General features: G+C 37.8%; 1 protein-coding gene and 1 long non-coding RNA gene across 4 annotated transcripts; both read left to right on the forward strand.

Moving 5' to 3' along the window:
• Positions 1–2,286: 2,286 nt before the first annotated feature.
• LOC110681115 lies at positions 2,287–7,958 on the forward strand. Of its 3 annotated transcripts, none has more exons than XM_021856882.1 (6): positions 2,287–2,622; positions 2,685–2,812; positions 2,881–3,201; positions 3,953–4,154; positions 4,219–4,419; positions 4,901–7,958. In XM_021856882.1, exon 6 carries the CDS (start codon positions 5,376–5,378, stop codon positions 7,905–7,907), a length of 2,532 nt encoding a protein of 843 aa, XP_021712574.1. In that variant the 5' UTR covers positions 2,287–2,622; positions 2,685–2,812; positions 2,881–3,201; positions 3,953–4,154; positions 4,219–4,419; positions 4,901–5,375; the 3' UTR covers positions 7,908–7,958. The 3 variants fall into 2 exon arrangements, with proteins under 3 accessions (XP_021712574.1, XP_021712576.1, XP_021712575.1); XM_021856883.1 differs by lacking the exon at positions 2,287–2,622 and having other exon boundaries at positions 2,657–2,812.
• Positions 7,959–16,808: 8,850 nt separating this feature from the next.
• LOC110681116 lies at positions 16,809–18,177 on the forward strand. Its single transcript, XR_002503099.1, has 3 exons — positions 16,809–17,078; positions 17,831–18,034; positions 18,099–18,177. It is a non-coding gene; the product is annotated as an uncharacterized LOC110681116 (long non-coding RNA).
• The last annotated feature ends 1,941 nt before the right edge of the window (positions 18,178–20,118 follow it).

The raw sequence follows: 20,118 nt of genomic DNA on the forward strand, positions 1-20,118 counted from the left end.
TTATTTTTATGATATTTTAAGTTATTTAATATTTTTGTTCAAATAACAATTTTTACCATTAAATTGTAGCATATTATTATTTAGTAATTCGATGATTTCTAAGGATAACATATCAATAACTTTTTTGTTATTATAGCATGTTCTCCTATGTGATATTGAATAACATAATAATGGTTAAACTAGATATAATTACAAAAATTGTTCTTATTTTGTTATTCACCTCTACCTGGGCATCGCATCGCATCGCCTCATACATCGGATGATGTCGAGCGTGGTTTTCTAGTTGGTTTTTGCGGTCTGCTCTTATGTTTGCTTATGTTGTATGTATTATGCTCAGAGCAGCGTTGATTGTATTTTGGGGGCGCGCTTTCTCGTTGTATGACAGACACCGGCAGTAGAACACGTGAGCAAGGTGTGCGCAAGTTGTAGTGTATAATTTATTAGCAGTTCAGAGAGTTTTTGTTTGATTTTGGTTTTGAATGGATGTTACTTCTCATTCGTTGGGCATCCATCCAATGTATAAGAAGCAATTCAGTGTGTAAATGGCATAATTATGCAATTTTTGCACTTAGTAGGGCGAAGAACTACTTGGGTATTCTCATGATAAGCGTTAACATATGTTGCAATAAGAAGCACTTCAATACGACTCATGCTATGACCAAATATGTGCTCAGAAGCCTTTTAAAAATCCTCTGCCGAAGTGAATCATAAGTGCCAAGAATATGATCTGGTCCCCTACCTTTGCGAACACTTATTAAGTAGATCACGACAATTTTGGTAGTATCAAAGATAGGTATATATTTTGTTTTATTTCCAACAAGATCTCAACAACATTAAATTTAATAAGTAGTTTGCAAAAAAACGCGGTATATATCTAGCATTATACTAACGGTCAGATGTATTGGTCGTGTTGGCGAAGTTAGTAGAAGTGAGATGATGAAGTCTTTATGCGATACGCGTGAAGCATTACAAAGTACAATTCTATGGCTTGGCCATCTATGATTTGAGCTCGGAACATGATCGTCATGATTCAACTGCACAGTTGATATATTACAGTGAATAACTTGTTTATGAATTAATTATCACAATCTTCAAAATATAATGAAAATTGATAACAAATCTTCACGACGACAAAATAAAGGTAAATTTTTCCTTGTTTCCAAATTTGTAAAAAAAAATCATTAACTTGTATATTTTTAAGGCAAAGTAGGCCGTCATTGAGGTTTGCACGGCCGGTAACGATTGTTGTTGATTCATCTCACGATTTCTAATTGATGAAAATTAGTTAGTTTTGCACTGACATAGCTGAAAAAGCATCAGCATACTTTTTGTACGTAAGCTCATATAGTGATTCTTATTCAAATAAGTACCCAAGTAACCATGGAGCATTATATCATTGCTTATATAAAGCAGCTGCATGGCCGTAAGTCTACCATTAAAGTAGTTTAAAAGTGGAAAAAGGCCCTGATAAAGTCGAACTAATGCAAGAATGTTTAAAAAGCAACCAAGCAATTCATAAAATAATATATGTGCATTGAAACATTTGTAATGTAGCGTTAATGCTCTTTCGCTTGACAGCTCTTGTAATTTGTCGAGTACAAGTAATGTCGCATCAGTATTGTTGATATGCAGTAGAATACGTGCAATTTTATAATGCTTGGTGTTACTTGGGTAGTATCTATTAGTGCGGAGTTTTATCACTTTCAAATTGCAAGCTGGGAAGTTGTTTTTAAACATATATATATTAGTTGTTTCAAAATGAGGATTTTTGTTGAAATAAACCGGTGGATCGAGTGTTTTTAATGCTATGTTTTGATGGTTTAACAACAACAAAAATAGTTCTTCCAAACTAATTGCTTAGTTGTTACTAACCAATTTCAATGCTGTTTCTATTGCTGTGTTTTTCACAGGCAATCAGATGTCAAAGTAAGCTTTACTATGCTAGGTTGGCGGTGATGTGAGGAATCGTTGCTAGGTGTCCTTTGGTGATGATTTGCGATTCAAAAGCAAACAGCAGTACTTATATTTAGGTTATTGAATTTTGATTTGAAAACTTAAGTTCAGACTAAAAATTTAGCTTGATTTAAAGTTGTTGACATGTTAAATCAAACTAAGTTTATGTTAAAAAAATATCAACCTAGAAATTAGCTAAAAACAAATTTGATTATCAAATTTTTACTTCGGTTTCTGCTTGTTCTAAACTTACACGGAGAACATTTTTGGCATGTTGAGACAAAATTTACTATAGTTATTTTTGTTATTCATATTGTAGTTATTTTAAATATAATATTATTTTGATTTTATTACATTTGTGCAGTTGAATAAAAAATAAATTATTTTGAAAACAACCATATGTCAATTTTAACTATAGAAAAATAAAGACAACTATAGCTTCATTTGATTTAATTGACAATTATCAAATCAACATAATGTATAGTTGAATTTAGATGTCTACACCAAGCTCTACTACACACGCGTAATCTCTTTGTTTTTTCAACATGGCGTCAGAAAGTGAGAACATCGTGGAAGAGTTGTTTGAAGTTGAAGTTTTGTTAGATCAGGAACTTTTAAACCTTCTAAAATCATTTGAACTTTCGGATCAGGGTATTGAACAGTTTCTCAGTGAGTATAAAAAAACATATTAACATGAAGCATATAGTTTAAAAATCATTTTTTGTTTTCAGCAAACGGCTACGACATCGCATCGTTGAGAATTATTGAGCGAGAAGAAGTAGAAGCGTTGCTGCCGCCGCCATTTTTGGCGGACCGAACAAAATCCATCGATGGACTGAATAAGTGGCGATTATCTCAGGTAATTACATTGAGAAATAAATTCTTTCCAAAATAATGACAAAAATTTTTATACAAATTTGTTAACAGGGTCTACAGCCTGTCTCCCAACCATTAAAGGAGAATTCTCAAAACAACACTTCACTCCATCAAAACATCTCCACCTCGAGAACTTCGCTTGGAGCTCGGCCGCGGACCGAGTGGACCGCCCAGAATCTGATTTGCCGTTCCAGGAAAGGAAATCAAATCTTGGAAAAATTCAAAGCCTCCAACATCCTCTCGAAAAAGGACCGGATTTTCATCACGCACCTGATCGTTGATGAGTTTACGGACGAATTCGGTAAGCTTACCCGAGAAGAGCTTATCAGAAGGTCTGCGGAATTGTCTGCCTTATTTCCAACAACCGACCAGGTATTTTATTTTATTTTATGTCACTTTTAGAAGCACTAAACTTAGCACATATTTACTGATGAGCCTAGAGAAAAAACAAATTGGAAGAATCCTCAATTTTTATAGGTATTCTGAATGGAATTTTGGGTTCTCTTCTTTGATTGTACATTGATTACACTATTTTGAGACATCCACTGTTATGGGTCATTTTCGTTTGAATTACATGTAGAATAGAGTGACTAATAATCGTTACAAGGTGACCCATAACAATGTGGTCAGTGTACTCCATGTTCGTCGATATTTACAGTCTCAACACTATTATGGGTCACCTTGTAACGATTATGAGTCACTCTATTCTACATGTATTCCAAATAGATATTTAACCCATAATAGTGGATGATCCATGATAGGGTAACCACTGTACCAACTAATTTGTGCTTAATCTTGAATCAAAGCTCTCTAACATATTTTCATAAAAGTTCCTATTTCGGATTCTGTGAATCACAACGCTATTAAAATAATTTTTATGCCTGAATAAAGTTTTGAACGATTTTGTCAAACAAATAAAACACCACTGCAGTACTTTGTTATAAAGTTATAATGTTATAATTACAACATTTTTGAAACCTTGACATCTAATTTTAATTGTTGTAAAACAAAAGTAGGCTTAATTTTTTTTGGTTATTTTCATATGTTACGCTAGAAACAAACATTCCCGTAAATGTCATACGCACGGACTAAAACAAAATATTATTTACCGTTCTTTTCGCAGCACATATGGTATCAACCTGCATTTTATCGAGATGCGAGTGGCAAAAAAATTAAACTAGGACGTGTGGCGAAAGGTTGTTTATACGACCGGAATAACAATTACCTATCGGGCGGCGCTAAGACGACAAAAAATCTACCAGGACCATCAGAACAACGTACGAACTCCAATCTTCAGCTGGACGTTACCATCACGGAAGATGCAGGTAAATACATCTCAAGGTGTATAATCCATGTTTCTTATTACAATTCAAATATTTGGCATTACAGTGATCGCTTATCAGGAGATCACTACCGAAGGTTACCAGCTTGTGAAATTGGACTTCCAGCAGAAATTTCCCGAGAAAGTGGATCTTCTATTCAGCCGGTTTGTGGACTTTCGGAGCCGTGCTCAAGCCGTTTTCGCTAACGAAGTGTCACCACAAGGCAAACCTCTATGCGAGTTCCTTCTTCATGATGATTTGACTGAAGGTAAGGCCACTTATTATTTGGTGTTAAAGGTCATTCAATAGAAACGTTAGAATGAACCAGAATAAAGGGTTAACAATTTTGATCAATGCAAGTCTAAAAAATACATTAAAAGTGGGACGGTGAGTTGAAGGAACTTGATAATGTTTGTAATAAATTAATGGATAACTCTTGCCTGTAGCAGCAGTTCAAGCATGTGCCAGAATAAGGGCGTAAGTAACATGATCGATTTATGTTCATAGATTATCTCTTCAGTAAATGCAAGAAAATGCAAGATGCAAGCTTTCATACATCGTTGTCAAGCCTCCTGAAGTGAAAAATTCCTGATGAAAGTGCAATTTGTCACCTTTATTCACTAAAAAGAAGATCGATAAAGAAAAATTGATCATGTTACATACGCCGTTATTCTAGCACACGTTTGGTATGTTCTTAAAAAGTATATACCTACTCACTCATTATTGTTTTGTACTTTTCCCTCTGACAGATTCTCGGGATTGTATTACTGCGACGCTTATTTTCTACAGTTGGCGTGGTGTGGTTATGCGCCTCCCGAATGGAACTAAATGGAAGCCATCTCTCCAAGAGGTCTGTGATAGCAGCATCATTTTTATGAAATCATTGACCGATTATGAGACGGAGCTTGCGCGACTCAACAAGCAGAATACAAAGAGAGGTGTTCCGGATTATCCAGTAATTGTAGTTGTCGGTGAAGACGTAAAAGGAGCTAATCAGTTCATCGTGTGTTTCAACGATATTGCATATAAAGCTGAAACGTTCTTGAAAGCTGTGGACATCACTTTCAAGATTTACAAAGCTTATGGAATAGCCTTTCCATTGGAAGCTACAGGCCCGTGGCAGTTCATTGCAACCTACTTCTACGACTTCGACCTTCCAGAAGATCGATATAAGGCGAAAACTCTGACGCTTATTTCGATGCTCCGTAATCACCTGCCTTCGACATGATTGGATGTTTCGTTTCCGGTTGCAGCTGGAAGACAACATGTCCTGCGCTTTTAAGTCTTCATCTGCGACGGTTGCATGAACCGATCGACGTCTATACCTGCTCTGAATTGAATTGTGGAAGGAGATTTAGTGTCAGATGTTCTTTTATCGCTCATATTAGGAAACATTTGAAAGTTGATGAAAATGAGATTAGAAGTAGAAAAAACAGAGAAAACAACGAAAATGAACTTTTAGCAATAAATAGTAGAGAAGAAATGGAATCCATGAATGATTTTACCGTTGTAAATAATGCAAATATGATAGAAGCTGAGAACGCCAAAAAACAAGAAGAAACGAAGAATAGAAGCGAATCGGAATCATTAATCAACATTGAAACATTATCGCTAGAATTTGCAAATTTAAACGTTGGATTAAACCTAAAATGGCTAGAAAAGAGTTCGATCTCTCGTAAATTAGTTTTTGAGTTTCAAGAAGATGTTCGTGTTAATATTTTGAAACCAATTCAAGACGTTGTCGGCATTATGTCAGACTCTGGACTGATTTCGGCGTTTGGGAAACATGCTTTGAATTCTATGTTTTCAATGTTCTCCAACGTCCAATCGGAGTATCAATTTGTTCGCCAATTAAAACTTATGCAGCTCTATGAAGATCCGGTATACTTTACAATATGTAATGAATTAAGACCTGGAGTGATAAGTCATAAACTTGATATGATCATTGACGATATCAAAGGTGTTCTGATGCCAATTAGATTTCAACTGAAAAAATATTTGGAATCGGCAGGAATGATGGATACAATAATCGATAGCTTGAAACCGTCGACAGATGGGATGATCAGATCATTGATAGATGGCAAAATTTGGCATAGAAAGGTAGAGAATTTCAACGAAAAAATCGTAATTCCAATAAACATATTTATTGATGATTTTACCACAAGCGACACGGTGTCCCCACACGCGAGCAGCACCAAAATTTGCGGTGTTTATTACTACATTCCTTGCCTACCACCGCACATACTTGCAAAACTACAAAACATACTCGTAGCTGGATTTTTCCTGTCACAAGATCGAAAACATTTTGGTAACAGTCAAACATTCTACAAGCTGGTTGAAGTATTCACGGAATTAGAAACTAATGGCATAAATATCGTCCATGATGGAAAACAAGTCAATGTTTATTTTATGATCGGTTTTGTTACTGGAGACAACCTAGGGCTCAGTGAGATACTCAATTTAGCAGAGTCACCGTCAGCAAATTTTTACTGTCGTGCTTGTAAGAGAACAAAATCAGATAGAGAACAAGACTGTAGAGAGTTCATAGAATCTATGAGATCAGAAGATGGTTACGATGAGGATATTAGTTTGAATGATGTATCGAGGACAGGTATAAAAGGAAACTGTATACTGAATGATATACCTTCGTTTCATGTATCACTTAATTTTTATTTTGATGTAATGCACGATGTTTCGGAAGGCATTTGTTTGTATGGATTGTCTCATTGTCTCAGATATTTTGTGTACAAGAAAAAGTACTTTACTTTGGATGATTTGAACTGTCGCAAGAATCTGTTCATATACGGTCATTTGAATTCAGCTAATATTCCTAACGACATTAAAGATACGAATCTAGCCAAGCAGAAGGTTAAAATGACTGCAAATGAGATCAATACCTTGACACGTTTTTTACCGTTAATGATTGGAAATTTGGTACCCAGCGATGATCCAGTATGGCAATATTTATGCAGCCTACTAAAAATATTCGATATTATAATGCTTCACGATATTCCTGTTGAGCTTATAGATGAACTAAAACGGTTAGTCGAATTCCATCACTTAAATTATGTCAATTTATTTCAAGACACACTCAAACCTAAACATCATAACATAGTGCACTATGCAACTGCGATGACTATGTCAGGAAGTCTACGTAGACAATGGGGTATGAGATGTGAAGCAAAACATAAAGAAGCAAAGCAATATTGTCGGGTGAATTGCAACAAACGCAATATATGTTCATCTCTAATTTCAAAATTTTGTTTTAAATATGCCTTTGATGTATTCAATAATCAATTCATTTTGCCTTTCATTGATATTAAGAATGAGAACATACGTAGCGGAGCGCTTCCAGATGTTTGTGAACCACTGGCAAACACTATTACATGCAACGGTACCAAAACATTTAAACTCCTATCAAAATTTACTAAGCAAAATTCATTGTATGAAAAGGGTACCATATTTTGCCTAAGACAGAAATTAATCAGGAATGTTTATGAAATTAAGGCTATTCTTCTGATTAATGATACGGACATTATGTTGTTGTGTTATTTGTTCAATTCAAAGTTTTTTGATGATCATTTGCAGTCTTTTTTGCTCGAGAAAGAGGATAAACTGAGAATTGTAACAAACATAGAAAGAATTGATTCAATACCGATTAATATTCATTACCTAAATGGCAATATGTACCTAAGAATGTGTAATTTTGTAAGCATAAATTGTTTGATTGGCGATACTGTTAGTAAGGAATGCTAGGAAGTCACTATGCGAAAGTTTGTAAAAGAATAAAATAATAAAACGTAAAAATCCATTGTTTTACTTATTATTTACGTGGTTGAAAGTACTTGAAACATTATTTAACTCAAAGCAAAATATAATTGATTTAACTAAATTTGGCAATGAGCCGTCAAAATTTTCAAAAAACTTATGTTTATTTCAAACAACAATATATTTAAATCAATAATATGACATGGTTGATTTAACAATAATATATGATTGTTACAACTATACGATATTGTTGTTATAACTATACGATATTTGAATTAAATATATTTTTAGTTATCTCTCAATCAATAGGAAATTATTGTTGTTTCAACAGGAAAGTTTATAAATTCTAGCATGGATTGTTCTCCGTGTATTCTCTGCTGAAACAGCTGCCATTATTACTATTTATATCAAATTTCGTGGAAATGTTGCAAAGGCACTGAATCGATGATTCAGGTACCGTCAGGCGGGGCTACTTTTGATTCCGGGGGCTACTTTGGACACTCACGTTTCTGATTTATTTCCAGCATAAACATTAATTTGAGTCATTTTGTGTTTTCAGCACTTTTATATGCCAATAGGTATATGCTGAATATTTTTTGGAACAACATCAACAATAACAGGATAAACAAGAAAATATATCAAGAAAGTCCAAACAAAATTCACAAGCTGCAAAACATTGTTTGAATTTTACACATAGGGTGCCGGAACTAATGGTTGTAATGTACCAGTAGATTGGACTATGGAATAAAACATACATTTTTCGATAAAAACGAAATGTGAATGAAATTCAATTCTTACAAATAGTAAACTCACAACATAATCATTGAAAAAATATTTTAAACAAAACAATTAAGAATACCATTGTAACTGCTAAAAATAAACTACTCTTACGCCATCTCAAAACTATTGAGAACCAAAATGCGTCAAACAAAAGCAAACTTTTTATTGGTTATGATCTTGTGAATCATTATTCTCATAGCTTCACGGATTGCACTTTGCACCAACTTGAATAATCAAGCATTATTACATTTAAAAGAGAGTAAAGTTGAAATATCATGCAAACTTAAAATTATGAATATGGTTGCCTGAAAGGTATTGTATAAATATGTGTAGTTTTTCCGAGCTTTACAATTTTCTTAATTATATTTATCACTGAAAACATTCGAAAATATCACAATGGACGATAATCTGAAGCATCAGTTTGAAATTTATGCTGAAAAATAATTTTATTATCAAAACTTATTAATTTCTAAAGGTGTCCAAAGTAGCTCCGTTTTTGTCCTGAAGGACACATATTTTTCGCTATTTAAGCAACATTTATATTTCTTGATGGATTTGCCTCATATTTTGCACATTGGTTACGTACATATACAACTTAAATATATGCAAAAATTATCGAAAACTATAAATTATACTCAGAGCTACAAATCCTCAAAGTTGAAGAACGTGTAAATAATGTAAAAGAAGCCCCGTTTGACGGTAATAATATATATTATTAGAATTTAGTTTGTATCAAACAACCCTCTTTGTTAACTCAAACCAATATTTTGTTTGTGCAAAATTCAATCCAATATTTTGGTTAAATCAAACTTAATTTTTGTTGTTTTTACTAATATTTTTGTCTCCGTTTGCTTATACAATAGGGTTTTGTTCTTCTTCGTCGTAAGCGCTACTATTCGTCGTATCAAACTTTAAATGTTCCACTACGGGGGATATTCAAACTTACCTGCAACATAGATCCATTATCCAAGTGTAATTTTGTGAAAGCTGTTATGGTTTGTACAATTGTACACCAAAAATGCAATAAAACTACTGTATTTTGGTAAATAACTTCAGTTCAATCATCCACTTTGCACTTTTTCACCGAAATCGCATGGACGAACACGATTTGAGAGAAATGCTTAGCGATCGACTGCGCCACACCACTTTCCAACACAAGTTTCTTCCCGCCCCCGTGGGTGACTTACTTCGCCGGGCACTTATTTTCACTATGGTAAACCTTCGTACTTCTTCACTGAAGGATTTCATTCCAATCACACGCCGTAAAACTTCAATAAACCACCAAATTTTACGAAATTTCTTCAACCTCCGCGTATAATTGAGAATGTAAACAAAGTTCAATCCGTCGTACTGAGAAAAAAAAGCTTGTGTGCATCAATGTGTGCGCGACGCTTGACGTAAAAATACGATTCCTTTGATTGTGTTGTTTTTGCTGTACTGTGAGCAAATGCCATAATTGTATGGTCAAAAGGAATTGTGTTCATATGTTCAGGCTGAATTGTGATGACGAACAATTAATTTTAAAGGAAATTAGTATATTCCATCATGCTGAAGGAATGGAGGGAGATGCCCGTAGATCTATATATTCTAGTAAATCATTTTATTATAGCGTTGATATGTTGTGTTTTAACCACTCAATACACACAGTGAGCCGTAAGTTGTGAGACGAATCTGGAAACTGATTGCGACGGAGTTGAAAACGATACAACGGATTGAGAATACGGTAAGATGCATTTTCTTTGCATTATTTCCAAAAAGAGATCAAGATTTATCAAAATGTTATTGTACAATGCTAAAGCCGTTTTGAGAAAGAATTGTTTGGCATCGGTTTGTATCAGCAACATTAAGTGCAATACTGGGAAAATTGCAGTTCTCACTGATCAATGCTTAACACGATGGATACTAGCACATCACCCTATTACACTAAGGGCCGATTTCTTCACTTTCGCTTAAGCCGTAAACCACGTTTACCCATATGATTAAACTAGGTTTAAGGCCAAAGCGGGGGTGAAGAAATCGGCCCTAAGATTCGCACAAAATCGAGCTCTACTGGACCAACACACCAACAAACAAGCATATTCTAACTGCTCCATGACTGAATCCTTCTTCTTTTAACCAACTAAATGACATATTAAAAAGCTTCGCAATGCTAAGCATCTATGTGTGTCGTAAGTTTAGGAAAATGAAGTAGAAATTAGCACAAAATCGATTTTTAGAATATATTGTTACCGAATGGTAACTTGATAAAAAGAGTGGGGATGTAGGGCCAAATATTATATAGCTAGACTAACGTTCAATTTGAATGAGGGGGCGTCGGCGAGTTGACCTAATGCCACCCGATAGACATCTTGGGTGGTGAAGTTGAGCAATAGTCTGAAGTGGGTGGCGATGTGGGCGGAAACACGGGGAGAAGATCGGACGATTGGGGCTAGGAGTGCGATGTGTGAGAAGGTTCGAGATCAGTCTACAAAAGCTCGTTCCAGTTGACAGAAGTGAAAGAAGACAACCTCCAAAGTAGCGCGTATTACGAAGTGGTGACAAGTAGAATCACACACATCCTGTGCGTTAGTGCAGCAAGCTTCCTCCAGGCCCGTAAAGCCTCTCCAACAAGGCCAGGAAAAGGGTGGACCGTTCATTTTTCGGTTGAAACGGCACCACGTTTGTTACGGCCCGAAGGTCGGCTGTCTCACCTTCCAACTACCGCCGCTAAGCCGTTCCACGTTTCCAGTGGCTCCGTCGGTTGCAATAATCCCTCGCCAAATTCGTCATCAATCGCTTTCAAGCCGTTCCCCGACAGCATCAACGGATATTTCGCCGGTTTCCGCTGGAATTACGCCCTGGGACCCGGGAGGCAAAAGAGGCCTTCGGTGCCCACCCTGGAAGCTGCCGTTGGCTATTTATACTGCAATTATCGAACAAATTTCTTTAGAAGTTCTTCCAAAACTTATTTTTGTATCTGTTACTCGTGAAATCTGATATAAAATGGATATGAAGTGATTTGTAGCGTTAATTGCATAGGAATCCCTAGAAACATTATTGAGGTGTTCCTGGAGTGGTTTTTGAACTCACAATGGAAAGTGAATTTATATCTATATGTTAGTTATGGAAGTTGTAAAATGTGTTAAGTAATTTCCAAAACCTAAAACAATAGCCGATGGAATTTGGATATTTTTTTTTCGAGAATATCTAGAATGAGCAGTGCTGGGAATGGTAATAGTAGTAGGCTTGAATTAGTAGTTCAAAAACGTGAATCTCATCAAGTAGCCTCTGTTGGGTGCACGAATTTTCTAAAGCATTAGTGTCATTGTCTTAGGTGTAGAGTTACATATTTATCAGGAGCATAGAAATGTACTGACGAGCCTCCAACCAAACCGTCTCTCAGCTCATCGGAATCCTAGTGTGCTGCGCTAGAAGGAGGCTCACGAAAATTTCAAAAGCGCGCGCTAGGTAATGTGCTCTCGGGGAGACTCGTCTCATGTGCTGTTCGGCGCTACGGCTCGCCATCGGTATCCAAGTTGTGAAACAACTGCTTAGTAACGAATAGCCTCTACAGCTATTTTCGCCTCGTTATGCAGGTGTCTAGATGGCTTACATGATATGGTTGAAGACTCGCGATCCAAGAGTTACAATTTCGATCGTCGTTGATAACTTTTGTAATCACTTCAATTATTGTGCTGAATTTTAAACAGCTCATGTGACGGAGCGCATGAGACCGCAGTGAGACACATCTCAATAAAAATGAGGCGCACCAAAAAAGGTCTCACAATGTACAGCGCTCCAGTGCGCTTGCAAGCAATGAGGCTCCTGCACCTAAGGCTACAGCACGTGCGCAGTAACTCTACTTAGGTGTCATTGATGGCTCTAAATGCGGGAAATGCAGCGGGAAATAGACCATTTTTCTTCAATAATTTTGGGTTGCACTTAGCAACGGGTGTTTTGCTATTTTCAAGGCATTTTGCCTACAGCAGCGATGGGCGTGAGTTTCAAGGCTTCGCTGACCGTGATTGGCTTTGTTTAGCTACTGTAGAGTGCCCCCCCCCTTCCCAACCCTGAGAATGAGTTACAAAATCATTTAGTAAAACTGTTAAAAAAAATCCCAGAAAAGTCGCTAGTGTTGTTTAAAGAAAAATATCTGGCATAAATCTCGTGATTTTTTCGGAGGAATCCTTGAACGATATTCCAGGGGAAAAAGTGATATAATTCCCTGAAAAAATCCCTGAACACATTGTTCGGAAAAATTGTGAGTATTTTTATAGTAGAGGTTTTGAAAACAGTTCAACGTATTCCGCTAGAAATTTTATTGAAATGTTTGATTTTTTTTTCAATTTTCTTAAAAAAATATTTTTGAGAAAGTTCTGATTTAAAGAGGAATCTTAGCACTTAGTAAATTAAAAAAATGCAGATAGATCTGCTGTAAACTTCTCTGTGGAATCGCTCAATACATTTTTTAATTGGATTCAATTGCTTGTGAAAATTTTGTAGAATACTAGGGCTGTGAAATGGTGAGCCGACAACTAGGAAGGAGCGTCCAACATAGCTCTGGTCCTCACAAGTCCCTACCTCACGCTTCCACGGGTCAAATGATGACAAAGACCGCCAGCTAAGGGTTGCGTACTTAGCTGGTAGTGCAGCCTGGGCACTGTTGTCCTTCTGACATCAGCTAGAGTGAGGAGGTGCGTCTCGAGCGTCTGTCCACCAAGGAGGTGCGGCTCAAACAGCGTCTGTTCTGGCATCCAGCGGCTGAGTATGAAATGCTGTATCACGTCAGCTACACCTAAGGTGGCAGCCCCACCATCGTGATGTAGGTATCGCGACCCTGGTAAGGTAGCATATCGAATTTCTTACCTACCACGAAAAATGGAGAAAGGAGAAATAACGAACGATATTTTCGGCAACCGACCTGGCAACGAAATAAGGACTATGATTGGAAACTCGGTACCTGGAATGTCAGGACGTTAAATGAACCCGGACGAGTGAGCCTTTTGGCTCGTGAATTGCAGAAGATTGGAGTGAGCGTGGCTGCTATTCAGGAAGTAAGATGGCCTAGAACTGGAGAACGTGAATTCAGGGCGGTGGATCCCGTCGCCAACACAGCTTTCAAACACAACATCTACCATAGTGGCAGCGATAAGGCAGAGCAGTGCGTCGGATTCATAGTGATCGGGAAGCAGATGAAGCGTGTTATGCGGTGGAAACCGATTAATGAACGAATCTGCGTTTTGAGGATACGGGGCAAATTCTTCAACTACAGTCTGATCAACATCTATGCGCCGACAAACGATAAACCCGACGACACGAAGGATGCGTTTTATGATTGTCTCGACAAGACCTACGGAGAGTGCCCAAAACATGACGTAAAAGTTGTTATCGGGGATGCCAACGCTCAGGTCGGAAGAGAGGATTTTTTCCGCCCTATAATTGGTACGGAGAGCCTTCACTCCGCCACCAATGACAACGGCCTAAGGCTAATAACTTTTGCTGCAGCTAGAGGGATGGCCATCAGCAGCACCTACTTTGCACGCAAAGACATCCGAAAGCACACCTGGATGCACCCAAATGGCGAGCTCTGCAACCAAATAGACCACGTTTTGGTGGACGGTCGGCATTTCTTGGATGTCATCGATGTGAGGACCTTTAGAGGCCCAAACATCGACTCTGATCACTATCTCGTTGTTAGTAAAATTCGTGCACGGTTGTCTACCGTGGCGAACACAAGAACACAGCGACCGTTGTGCTTCAATATCCAGCGCTTATCAACAGAAGGTGTAGCAGACGAGTACCGCCGGAAGCTTGATGAGCGGATAAGGGGATACAACGTAGGCGAAAACCTCAACAATCTGTGGGAGTCTATCCACGATGCGATGAGCACAGCAGCGCGAGAGGTGATAGGTACTGCTCAGAGACGACCCAGAAACGGTTGGTTTGATGAGGAGTGCCAGAATGTGACGGATGAGAAGAATGTTGCCAGAAGTCGGATGTTAGTGTCTGGTACCCGGCAGAGTGGAGAGCGGTACAAGGAAGCTAGAGCAGCCGAGAAACGAATTCACCGCAGAAAGAAAAGGCAGTATGAAGAAGACATCATTACTGAGGCGCAAAACAGCATCGAACAAAACGATATGCGGAGATTTTACGAAACTGTCAATGGCGTACGGAGAAAAACTGCGCCGTCTCCCGTCATGTGCAATGACCGCGAAGGTAACTTGCTGACAGACAAAATCTTGGTGGCTGCCAGGTGGAAAGAACACTTCGAGCAATTGTTGAATGGAGAGGACACGAGCGCGTCTGAGAACAGATTAATCATCAGCAACGATGGACAAGCTGTGGAGCCCCCGACGCTAGATGAGGTTAGAAGAGCGATTAAGGAGTTGAAGAACTGTAAGGCTGCTGGAAAAGACGAGCTCCGGCCGAACTTTTCAAGCACGGTAGTGAGCAGCTGTACGAAATGCTGCACCGTACTCTGTTAAGGATATGGGAGGAAGAAGAATTGCCTGCTAGCTGGCTGGAGGGCCTCATCTGCCCTCTGTATAAGAAGGGCCACAGATTGGAGTGCGCCAATTACCGAGGAATAACGCTCCTCAATTCGGCGTACAAAATAATGTCACGTGTTCTGTTCAACAGATTGAGACCGCTGGAGGAGTCCTTCGTCGGCGAATACCAAGCTGGTTTTCGTGAGGGCCGATCAACGACGGATCAAATGTTTACCTTGCGACAAATCCTTGATAAGTTCCGGGAATACAACTTGCAGACACATCATCTGTTCATTGATTTCAAGGCGGCGTACGATTCAGTAAAGAGAAATGAGTTATGGCAGATAATGGTAGAACACGGTTTTCCGGCGAAACTGATTAGACTGATTCGTGCAACGTTGGATGGATCGAAATCAAGTGTGCGGGTTGCGGATGAGACTTCAACCTCCTTCGTAACCTTAGATGGATTGAAGCAAGGAGATGCGCTTTCGAATCTTTTGTTCAACATTGCTCTCGAAGGAGCTATAAGGAGAGCGGGCGTGCAGAGAAGCGGTACCATCGTCACCCGGTCGCATATGCTCCTGGGTTTTGCGGACGATATCGATATAATCGGAATTGATCGTCGAGCCGTAGAAGAGGCATTCGTGCCTTTTCAAAGGGAGACAGCGAGGATTGGACTTACCGTCAACACCAGCAAAACTAAGTACATGATCGCTGGTAGATAGCGTGGTTCCAATCGTGACGTTGGTAGTGAAGTGGTGCTAGGTGGTGATAAATTTGAAGTAGTGGAAGAATTTGTGTATCTTGGTACTTTAGTGACTTGCGATAATGATGTTACCCGCGAGGTGAAAAGGCGTCTTGCAGCTGCGAATAGGGCTTTTTACGGGCTTCGTAACCAGCTTAAGTCCCGTAGCCTGCACGGAGAACATTTTTGGCATGTTGAGACAAAATTTACTATAGTTATTTTTGTTATTCATATTGTAGTTATTTTAAATATAATATTATTTTGATTTTATTACATTTGTGCAGTTGAATAAAAAATAAATTATTTTGAAAACAACCATATGTCAATTTTAACTATAGAAAATAAAGACAACTATAGCTTCATTTGATTTAATTGACAATTATCAAATCAACATAATGTATAGTTGAATTTAGATGTCTACACCAAGCTCTACTACACACGCGTAATCTCTTTGTTTTTTCAACATGGCGTCAGAAAGTGAGAACATCGTGGAAGAGTTGTTTGAAGTTGAAGTTTTGTTAGATCAGGAACTTTTAAACCTTCTAAAATCATTTGAACTTTCGGATCAGGGTATTGAACAGTTTCTCAGTGAGTATAAAAAAACATATTAACATGAAGCATATAGTTTAAAAATCATTTTTTGTTTTCAGCAAACGGCTACGACATCGCATCGTTGAGAATTATTGAGCGAGAAGAAGTAGAAGCGTTGCTGCCGCCGCCATTTTTGGCGGACCGAACAAAATCCATCGATGGACTGAATAAGTGGCGATTATCTCAGGTAATTACATTGAGAAATAAATTCTTTCCAAAATAATGACAAAAATTTTTATACAAATTTGTTAACAGGGTCTACAGCCTGTCTCCCCAACCATTAAAGGAGAATTCTCAAACAACACTTCACTCCATCAAAACATCTCCACCTCGAGAACTTCGCTTGGAGCTCGGCCGCGGACCGAGTGGACCGCCCAGAATCTGATTTGCCGTTCCAGGAAAGGAAATCAAATCTTGGAAAAATTCAAAGCCTCCAACATCCTCTCGAAAAAGGACCGGATTTTCATCACGCACCTGATCGTTGATGAGTTTACGGACGAATTCGGTAAGCTTACCCGAGAAGAGCTTATCAGAAGGTCTGCGGAATTGTCTGCCTTATTTCCAACAACCGACCAGGTATTTTATTTTATTTTATGTCACTTTTAGAAGCACTAAACTTAGCACATATTTACTGATGAGCCTAGAGAAAAAACAAATTGGAAGAATCCTCAATTTTTATAGGTATTCTGAATGGAATTTTGGGTTCTCTTCTTTGATTGTACATTGATTACACTATTTTGAGACATCCACTGTTATGGGTCATTTTCGTTTGAATTACATGTAGAATAGAGTGACTAATAATCGTTACAAGGTGACCCATAACAATGTGGTCAGTGTACTCCATGTTCGTCGATATTTACAGTCTCAACACTATTATGGGTCACCTTGTAACGATTATGAGTCACTCTATTCTACATGTATTCCAAATAGATATTTAACCCATAATAGTGGATGATCCATGATAGGGTAACCACTGTACCAACTAATTTGTGCTTAATCTTGAATCAAAGCTCTCTAACATATTTTCATAAAAGTTCCTATTTCGGATTCTGTGAATCACAACGCTATTAAAATAATTTTTATGCCTGAATAAAGTTTTGAACGATTTTGTCAAACAAATAAAACACCACTGCAGTACTTTGTTATAAAGTTATTAATGTTATAATTACAACATTTTTGAAACCTTGACATCTAATTTTAATTGTTGTAAAACAAAAGTAGGCTTAATTTTTTTTGGTTATTTTCATATGTTACGCTAGAAACAAACATTCCCGTAAATGTCATACGCACGGACTAAAAACAAATATTATTTACCGTTCTTTTCGCAGCACATATGGTATCAACCTGCATTTTATCGAGATGCGAGTGGCAAAAAAAATTAAACTAGGACGTGTGGCGAAAGGTTGTTTATACGACCGGAAATAACAATTACCTATCGGGCGGCGCTAAGACGACAAAAAATCTACCAGGACCATCAGAACAACGTACGAACTCCAATCTTCAGCTGGACGTTACCATCACGGAAGATGCAGGTAAATACATCTCAAGGTGTATAATCCATGTTTCTTATTACAATTCAAATATTTGGCATTACAGTGATCGCTTATCAGGAGATCACTACCGAAGGTTACCAGCTTGTGAAATTGGACTTCCAGCAGAAATTTCCCGAGAAAGTGGATCCTTCTATTCAGCCGGTTTGTGGACTTTCGGAGCCGTGCTCAAGCCGTTTTCGCTAACGAAGTGTTCACCACAAGGCAAACCTCTATGCGAGTTCCTTCTTCATGATGATTTGACTGAAGGTAAGGCCACTTATTATTTGGTGTTAAGGTCATTCAATAGAACGTTAGAATGAACCAGAATAAAGGGTTAACAATTTTGATCAATGCAAGTCTAAAAATACATTTAAAGTGGGACGGTGAGTTGAAGGAACTTGATAATGTTTGTAATAAATTAATGGATAACTCTTGCCTGTAGCAGCAGTTCAAGCATGTGCCAGAATAAGGGCGTAAGTAACATGATCGATTTATGTTCATAGATTATCTCTTCAGTAAATGCAAGAAAATGCAAGATGCAAGCTTTCATACATCGTTGTCAAGCCTCCTGAAGTGAAAAAATTCCTGAATGAAAGTGCAATTTGTCACCTTTATTCACTAAAAAGAAGATCGATAAAGAAAAATTGATCATGTTACATACGCCGTTATTCTAGCACACGTTTGGTATGTTCTTAAAAAAGTATATACCTACTCACTCATTATTGTTTTGTACTTTTCCCTCTGACAGATTCTCGGGATTGTATTACTGCGACGCTTATTTTCTACAGTTGGCGTGGTGTGGTTATGCGCCTCCCGAATGGAACTAAATGGAAGCCATCTCTCCAAGAGGTCTGTGATAGCAGCATCATTTTTATGAAATCATTGACCGATTATGAGACGGAGCTTGCGCGACTCAACAAGCAGAATACAAAGAGAGGTGTTCCGGATTATCCAGTAATTGTAGTTGTCGGTGAAGACGTAAAAGGAGCTAATCAGTTCATCGTGTGTTTCAACGATATTGCATATAAAGCTGAAACGTTCTTGAAAGCTGTGGACATCACTTTCAAGATTTACAAAGCTTATGGAATAGCCTTTCCATTGGAAGCTACAGGCCCGTGGCAGTTCATTGCAACCTACTTCTACGACTTCGACCTTCCAGAAGATCGATATAAGGCGAAAACTCTGACGCTTATTTCGATGCTCCGTAATCACCTGCCTTCGACATGATTGGATGTTTCGTTTCCGGTTGCAGCTGGAAGACAACATGTCCTGCGCTTTTAAGTCTTCATCTGCGACGGTTGCATGAACCGATCGACGTCTATACCTGCTCTGAATTGAATTGTGGAAGGAGATTTAGTGTCAGATGTTCTTTTATCGCTCATATTAGGAAACATTTGAAAGTTGATGAAAATGAGATTAGAAGTAGAAAAAACAGAGAAAACAACGAAAATGAACTTTTAGCAATAAATAGTAGAGAAGAAATGGAATCCATGAATGATTTTACCGTTGTAAATAATGCAAATATGATAGAAGCTGAGAACGCCAAAAAACAAGAAAGAAACGAAGAATAGAAGCGAATCGGAATCATTAATCAACATTGAAACATTATCGCTAGAATTTGCAAATTTTAAACGTTGGATTAAACCTAAATGGCTAGAAAAGAGTTCGATTCTCTCGTAAATTAGTTTTTGAGTTTCAAGAAGATGTTCGTGTTAATATTTTGAAACCAATTCAAGACGTTGTCGGCATTATGTCAGACTCTGGGACTGATTTCGGCGTTTGGGAAACATGGCTTTGAATTCTATGTTTTCAATGTTCTCCAACGTCCAATCGGAGTATCAATTTGTTCGCCAATTAAACTTATGCAGCTCTATGAAGATCCGGTATACTTACAATATGTAATGAATTAAGACCTGGAGTGATAAGTCATAAACTTGATATGATCATTGACGATATCAAAGGTGTTCTGATGCCAAATTAGATTTCAACTGAAAAAATATTTGGAATCGGCAGGAATGATGGATACAATAATCGATAGCTTGAAACCGTCGACAGATGGGAATGATCAGATCATTGATAGATGG

This window comes from Aedes aegypti, unplaced genomic scaffold, assembly GCF_002204515.2.
Source record: "Aedes aegypti strain LVP_AGWG unplaced genomic scaffold, AaegL5.0 Primary Assembly AGWG_AaegL5_hic_scaff_438_PBJ_arrow, whole genome shotgun sequence".
NCBI lineage: Eukaryota > Metazoa > Arthropoda > Insecta > Diptera > Culicidae > Aedes > Aedes aegypti.